General features: G+C 32.9%; 2 protein-coding genes across 5 annotated transcripts in view; one reads left to right on the forward strand and one right to left on the reverse strand.

Moving 5' to 3' along the window:
• The first annotated feature begins 633 nt into the window (after nucleotides 1–633).
• Nucleotides 634–3,720, forward strand: LOC128883060 (kynurenine aminotransferase). 3 transcript variants are annotated; one of them, XM_054135073.1, is made up of 8 exons: nucleotides 635–781; nucleotides 986–1,122; nucleotides 1,206–1,356; nucleotides 1,687–1,923; nucleotides 2,009–2,252; nucleotides 2,397–2,563; nucleotides 2,888–3,238; nucleotides 3,315–3,720. In XM_054135073.1, exons 2-8 carry the CDS (start codon nucleotides 986–988, stop codon nucleotides 3,369–3,371), a joined length of 1,344 nt encoding a protein of 447 aa, XP_053991048.1. In that variant the 5' UTR covers nucleotides 635–781; the 3' UTR covers nucleotides 3,372–3,720. The 3 variants fall into 3 exon arrangements, with proteins under 3 accessions (XP_053991200.1, XP_053991048.1, XP_053991112.1); XM_054135137.1 differs by having other exon boundaries at nucleotides 775–861; XM_054135225.1 differs by lacking the exon at nucleotides 3,315–3,720 and having other exon boundaries at nucleotides 634–781; nucleotides 2,888–3,268.
• LOC128883860 (UPF0605 protein CG18335-like) overlaps nucleotides 3,535–7,391 on the reverse strand; it is a 5,998-nt gene continuing 2,141 nt past the window's right edge. For both annotated transcript variants that reach the window (XM_054136730.1, XM_054136805.1), the window contains exons 2-8: nucleotides 6,483–6,754; nucleotides 6,086–6,224; nucleotides 5,781–5,877; nucleotides 5,541–5,716; nucleotides 4,782–4,944; nucleotides 3,939–4,176; nucleotides 3,535–3,670 (exon numbers count right to left, since the gene is read on the reverse strand). In XM_054136730.1, coding sequence (XP_053992705.1) covers nucleotides 3,601–3,670; nucleotides 3,939–4,176; nucleotides 4,782–4,944; nucleotides 5,541–5,716; nucleotides 5,781–5,877; nucleotides 6,086–6,224; nucleotides 6,483–6,535 — 936 coding nt within the window. In that variant the 5' untranslated portion in view covers nucleotides 6,536–6,754 and the 3' untranslated portion in view covers nucleotides 3,535–3,600. The remainder of the gene's footprint in view (nucleotides 3,671–3,938; nucleotides 4,177–4,781; nucleotides 4,945–5,540; nucleotides 5,717–5,780; nucleotides 5,878–6,085; nucleotides 6,225–6,482; nucleotides 6,755–7,391) is intronic.

Here is a 7,391-nt window from a genome sequence, read left to right on the forward strand (position 1 = left end):
ATTTTATTCCCATTTATATGTTGATATTTAAATTTATGTAAGCATGTAGGTGATGTATTTTCGTGCCAGATTAAGGAGGGGCGCCACTTGTCGAGTCGTTCTGTAATATGATAAAATGGCGCTTTCTGCCAGTTTATCCGAATTATGTCGTAAGCTCACAAAATGATTTGATTTCCTTTATTTGAGTGATAGTCCTGTCGGACTGTTTGCACTTTTCTTAGTCTAGTCTTGCTCATTACAATTCATAAGTCTTACAAATATGTGTTTTTTTTCCGTATAACATTACATTCTTTCAAATTTGTTGGGGCCCGCTGGCCCTCCTGTAGCTTGGGTACCCCGGGGTTGCAATGCTCGTACCACAGTATAGGTACAACTTGTACATATACAGTGCTCGTATTGTAGGCTACAGTCTGTAGCTACAATCAAACACTGCTGCAGCCCCTGAGGGCCATAAAAGTTGGTATAAACTGTATAAAGTTTGTAGCGCCGTGTGGGAAAAATTCACCCAACTAAAATTAGAGTCCATGCACGTGTATGCATATACATACGTATATGCATACCACATACCATGAAACCAAAATTTTTTAGTAACCTTATCCAGTATCATGTGTGTTACCAATGATAAATAGTAAAATTACTATGAAAAGCTAGGAATTTGTATTATCACAACACCACAATTTATATACTACAGTAGGTTGTGCAACTTGTTGCGTAAGTCAGCTGTTATGATGACTATAAGAATGCTGTTATATTTTAGTCCAGTCATTCAAATTTCTTATAAGTGAGTATCTTGTTACTTTGATTAAAGTAAGCTATTACACTTTAAGTACATTTCATCTAATAAAAAATTATTATGATCAGGTTAATTATGTTTTCTTATTACTTTTCTTTTTTAAGTCATTGTTCTATAAAATGGTATATAAATTGGTTTCTTATTTACTTTGTGGTTTAAAAATACAGGACTTGTTTGTGAATATATGTTTAGATGCTTGCCAGATCTTGCATGCGTGGAATAACTTCTGAAGCAACGGTTTCAGCACTGAAAAATATTCAAAGGACTTCTACTGTGATGTCTAAATTTGATCTGCCAGATCGTTTGAAGGGAAATGATAAATCAGTATGGTAAGTAGAATCATGCAATATATATTTAAAATTCTAATATTCATAATTTGTAATATATGCTTTTATCTATAATTTTATTTTAGGGTCGAATACATTCAACTTGCTTTAAAATATAAACCACTGAATTTAGGTCAGGGATTCCCAGATTTTTACGCTCCCGACAATGTAAGAAAGGCTTTAGCTGATGCTACTACCAGTGACAATCCTCTTTTAAATCAGTATACCAGAGGATTTGTAAGTGTTTATTTGCGTAGTTTTAAGTACATAGATTTTTATTTATTTTTTTATGATATCAAAAATATACAGGGTAATCACATGTACTATATTTTCATCATACATTAATAATTTTATATTCAAAATGATTTTTCATACACAGAACATATAAGTGATCAATTGATCTATAACAAAACATCAAAGCATCAATAGTCTCAACTGTGAGATTCAATTTCTTTTTTTTATCATTTTTGTGTTTATGTTTTGAATTAAGTTATTGCTTGTATTAGTTTCTAGAATCATTCTGTATAATTATCTGTCCATTTTTAATTCAAAGTTGTATTTTTTCAGGGCCACCCACGCTTAGTAAATATTATCGCCAAATTGTATTCAAAGCTTTTAAATCGCACTTTAGATCCAAATAATGAAGTTATTGTTACTTGCGGTGCGTACGAAGCATTATATGCTACATTACAAGGTCATACCAATCCTGGCGACGAATGGATAATTATTGAACCCTTTTTTGATTGCTATGTACCGATGGTTAAAAGCGCTGGCGGAATTCCTAGATTTATTGCTTTAAAACCAGTAAGCTTTAAATTATACAATTACGTTTCATGAATATAAATATAATTCTCTTTACGATTTACTTCTTCATTTCTGTACTTTTCAGAAAAATACAAATGGACCTTTAAGTTCAGCAGATTGGGTGTTTGATAAACAAGAATTAGAAAGTCTCTTCAATGAAAAAACCAAAGGAATAATTGTTAATACTCCACATAATCCTGTAGGAAAAGTTTTTACTCTAGATGAATTACAGTTTATTGCTAACTTAGCTAAGAAATGGGATACTCTAGTTGTGTCGGATGAAGTGTATGAATGGATTGTTTACGAACCATACAAACACATTAGGATTGGTAAGAACTTTTAACGAAATGTTAGAATAAATACTACTCTGGAAAGTTCAACTATTAAACTTTCCAAAACATTGTTATTTTCTTTTTTACAAAAATATTATAACTTTTAGAGAATATTTTAATGAAATATTGAATGTGTTTTAGCAACATTACCTGGCATGTACGAACGTACAATTACCATTGGATCTGCTGGCAAAACATTCAGTGTCACTGGGTGGAAAATAGGATGGGCCTATGCTCCAGCAAATTTACTGGTCAATTTACAAGTTGTTCATCAAAATTCTGTGTATACATGTGCGACACCGATTCAAGTAAGCGTTGAATAAATGAAACAGATTTTGTAATCAAGTATATTAATTATAGTTGGTATTAACCGAGGCCTCCGTATGTGTGCCGTGTCTCCTGATTTCGCCAGCATTGCGCAACTAGCATCTTCAGGGGTCAAATAAGTAATATTATGTATATTACATATATATTGCGTAATATCTATGTGCCATTTGATCTCTGAAGAAATTAGCTACAACTTGTTGCTCTACTTCTTAAAGTCGGTTAATATCAACTCTGGAGAACCGAGCCATGAAAACCTCAAATATTTTATATTAGTTATTTTTAACATAATAGATCTCATGTTTTAGGAAGCGGTAGCTGTTGCATTCGAGCAAGAGTTAGACAGATTTGGCAAACCAGACTGCTACTTTACGAGTTTAGCTAAGGAACTGGAACCAAAACGGGATTTTATGGTAAAATTTCTAAATGACGCAGGAATGACTCCAACAATACCTGAAGGTGGATATTTTATAGTAGCCAATTGGACTGCTCTGAAAGATAAAGTCAAATTAGAGGAAGAAACGGATGAATATAAAGATTATCGGTTTACAAAATGGATGACGAAAAATGTCGGAATTCAAGGAATTCCACCATCCGCATTTTATAGCGATGAACACAAGCATTTAGGAGAGGATAACGTACGATACTGCTTTATTAAGGTAAAAATTGAATCGATACTGGTATCGTAGATATTAAAATTATATTTTGTTGTTAATCAATGTTTGTTTATTGCAGAAAGACGAAAATTTGAAAAAAGCAGCGGAAATTTTAGAAAAATGGAAATCTCAATAGTAATTACAATCTTTTCACATTGGAGGCTTTTAAAATGAAGAAACTGATTTTAACTAACGGGTATTATTTTGGTGACATATTGTGCCATGCATTCCTTAAGAGATTAATTATGATTCAACACTGTATATACTTTTCTCATTTCTGCTTTTTATACACAAAAATATTACAGTAATTGTTACACAATGGACGAAACTGTTGAGTCCAGGTATAGGATATTGTACGATATATTCTACGCCGAGAAGTCACCACGAAGCCATCTTTTTGCATCTTTAGTGTCAGCTCCAAAGGTTTTACCAAATCTGTATACAACGAATTGTAGAAATAAAACGCTTTACATTTTTTCAAATCATATGTGATGTTACATATATTACAAAACTTATTTTCTTCACCGTTAGTATTGAATAGAAATTTGAAATAAAATTAATATTTTGTCTGGATGTTTCTGCTTGAAGATAGCTAACTACTATAGTCAAAAAATTCGTACAATGAAGTAATAAAATTTTGTTCGTACAAACAGACAAAATCTTATTTTTAATCGTATGTAGTGTCGTGAATATAATAAGTTACCTGAATGTCTCTCCGGGCACGTGCCCAAGGTAATTTGGAATCATTCCAACGTGCTTGTGATAGATCATAGTGGGTTGGATGGCCAGCGGTGGGTCAGGCCTCGAAATTGTTACCGGTGCCCATTCCGTGCTCTGTCGTTTTCGATAGTTGGATGTGAAGTCACAAAGCGCGCTATTGGTGGCGGGAACGTTCGATGCCCCGAAATGCGCATACCCGTACGGTATATGACCCGCATATCCTTAACGAATAGCCCACAGATATCGTTATTCAACGTTTTACGAAAGTCAATTAATGTTTACATCTTATTCATAGAATACCAACTTCTGGTATTCTCTCGAATGAAAGTATATCGCATCCGTTGTTCACTATCCGTAAGACCCATCTGTAGTACGATCTAATATTGGAACTTCTGTACATATACACGTAAATAACTGATTAAAAAAAAAAAATTATATATATCAATTATTACACGCGTGTTTAATTCATTATTGCTATTGAATTATGAAGAACGTTAAGGGTTAGGCAAAACAGTTGAGTCTTGCGGGGCGTTAATTGCGAGAACAATAAAATTATTCAAAGACAAATTCAAAGTTATGAATTTTACGATGACTGAACAGCAGAGATGGGCGAATTTTTATTCGATCAATAAATAAAAGCATTCGGACTATTCGATCGAATAATTGAATCTTTATCTAATTATTGTTAAATATTCTATGATTATCGGACTAATTTTTATTATTCATAGTTTAATAGATTAAAAGGTGTTTATCTTCAATTGACTATTCGAAAGTTGTATCTAGTGGAAAATTTTGCCTGTCTCTGCTGTAAATTACAGAAACTTACGGCTGACAAAGTATTTCTTCGGATTCGCATTGTCCATGAAATGTGGAGATGGCGAGTGATCTCTAGGTGTTTCGTGCTGTTCGTCCAAAAATAAGTTTCTCATTACGCCTACGCGGTCGGGCCGAACGGTGAGCATAGGTAACTTGAATTCACTTTTAATGAGCTATATTAAATTTCAGAAAAACGTAATTATTATCGACGATTCTCTGGTCTTTTAATACCCATAAGTATTCGTACCCTATATGTCTATTGAAGACATTTGTCTAAAGTAAATAATTGGTTAATTATTGAATTAATTATTTAATTAGCCTATCATTTAATTTTAAATAGACACAAGGGGTATGCATCACATATGGGGCTGACTATATGTAGGCAAATTCTGCATTGTATACGATACTCGAGAAAATGGTCAAATATTAGGTTGTCCAGAAAGTTCGTGCCAATTTCTAAGAAAAATTCAAAGGTATATAATATAGGTGCCATTTTGTTCCACAACCGTTCCACCTTTTAAGGGATGTATACATGGTATTTGTTTTCAACCATGTCGATATATTCAGACCTGTACCACCTACCAAAAATCGACATGGACTTTCCGGACAACTCAATACATGTGTAAATAAAGTTCGTTCAGGTTCATTTAGATGTTTCTATCTTATATTGAATTACGAATTTTGGATAATTTTGGTTTGAAATAGTCGATCACCAAGGTGTTAATATAATATAAATGAAATGGGGATATCCGTGTTGGATATTTCTTACTAAACGATCTTCTAAATTTCGCGGTTCACCGTGTCCACTTTGTATAGCTATTGTTCTTTTAAGTACGTTAAGAGCAGCTTTATTTCGTATCTGTTGTCTCTCGAATTCGGCAAGTCCCTCAGTGGCTAGCACAGTGTACCTTTGCCCGTTGTTGGCATTCAGCCTTGGCGTGAAACCTAAAACGAGAAACTTTTAATCAAATTGTCTATATTGTTCCACAAATTTTATTTTCCTCTGTACCTTCGTATCCTGGCATGATAGGATGAACGAATACAGGATCGGTGTGTTTGTAACGGGTATTTACTACGTCTATATCATTTTTTGGTGGCCTTTGAACCTAACGTTTTCATAAATCAACAATGTGCAATCGCTAGGAAAATGAATTAATAAATATATAAATAAAATATATAAATGAACGAATATATAAATTTACATAAATATCCGTAGTCACAACTAGTAACAACTTTATCAATGATCGGAATGATCGATAGATCGGAACAAAAGCAAGCGTTATTATTATTTTATTTATAAATAATTTATGATACTTCGTAATCGTCGGTGACCCGATTCGACAAAATTAGCGTTTCCGCATGATTCACTGTGGGATCAAGAAGCACTTTGTGCGTTATACTTCCGTACGTTTCACCGCATCTATAGCGATATTGTGGACAATATCCTGCGTACCTGAATTAAATAAATTTTTCTTATAAAAGATGAAGACGAGAGTGAAAGATAAAACTAGATAACAGCTTTTTAAATCCCATTTTTGCATTTTCAGAATGTCTTCGGAGTAGGACAGATGGTACAGATTGGAATCAATTTTTATTCAAAATAATGTGATAAATTTATATTATATTTATATTTGATATTTATGTAATTATATTATATTTATACTACGTTACTTTAAAAATAGCATATTTATATTTATTACGTGTTTATTACCCTGGGATAAGGTGGGGTTCAGCCGTGGCTAACGATTCCGCGCCCGCAGACATTATGGTATTTTTCCAAAAAGTATGCTAATTTAACTAAATAGTCTACCCAGACTAACTGGAATTTAATATTTTTTTATATGGGACTATTGCCTTCTTTTAACCATTAATTTATTGACATCCTGTCGAAAAGTCTTCTGCTACATTTCTCCAGATGTAATGCGTGAAATTTGCTTTGGAATACTTCTTTTTTACTGTTCATTTCAGGTACGTCGAAACCAACTATGATTTAACGAAGAAAATTACATAATTCAGTACTTGGCAAAAATATTTTATCATTACAATTAAAAAGAATATAATAAATGTATTTGCGGCTGCTTTTTTATTACAATGTTTAATGGTACATAACTTTGATTTCGGCAGCTATCGTACAAAGATTTTTCCGTCGAATTTAATTGAGAAAGATGAGAATGTTTCTCCATTAGTTTGTGTCGTGGTTTAGAAGTTATTTATTTAGTAAATTTTGACGATGACAATTTTATTTGACAATACTAGAGTAAATTACTCTATACAAATAAACGGAATAAAATTACCCTGACGTGGCTACACGTTAGAACTACACCTTAGGCAAGGACAACGTTGGCAATGATCCTTAGAGTCCTGATTCGAAAATATGAAAACACGAACACCAAATGTTCACAAAAAAAGTTTCGTCTTTGTAAATTCACTTTGTGATTGTACAGCGTATATGTATATATGAAACCTGTTGCATCTTGTAGAGCATGTCTCCGGGGTGGTCCCGTTACCAAAAAATTTTGGGATTTCTCATTTTTTACCCGTTAAAAAAAAATCAGCTACTGTTTAAAAAAAAAAACGGGTAAAAAATGAGAAATCCCAAAATTTTTTGGTAACGGGACCA

The sequence above is a fragment of the Hylaeus volcanicus genome, chromosome 1 (genome assembly GCF_026283585.1).
Source record: "Hylaeus volcanicus isolate JK05 chromosome 1, UHH_iyHylVolc1.0_haploid, whole genome shotgun sequence".
NCBI lineage: Eukaryota > Metazoa > Arthropoda > Insecta > Hymenoptera > Colletidae > Hylaeus > Hylaeus volcanicus.

What these genes read in the sequence shown, in the direction of transcription:
- LOC128883060 (XM_054135073.1), top strand. Translation starts at nt 986, where the DNA reads ATGCTTGCCAGATCTTGCATGCGTGGAATAACTTCTGAAGCAACGGTT. An exon ending in ATCAGTATACCAGAGGATTT is followed by an intron (nt 1,357 to 1,686) that starts GTAAGTGTTTAT and finishes GTATTTTTTCAG; the next exon opens with GGCCACCCACGCTTAGTAAA. An exon ending in ATACAAACACATTAGGATTG is followed by an intron (nt 2,253 to 2,396) that starts GTAAGAACTTTT and finishes AATGTGTTTTAG; the next exon opens with CAACATTACCTGGCATGTAC.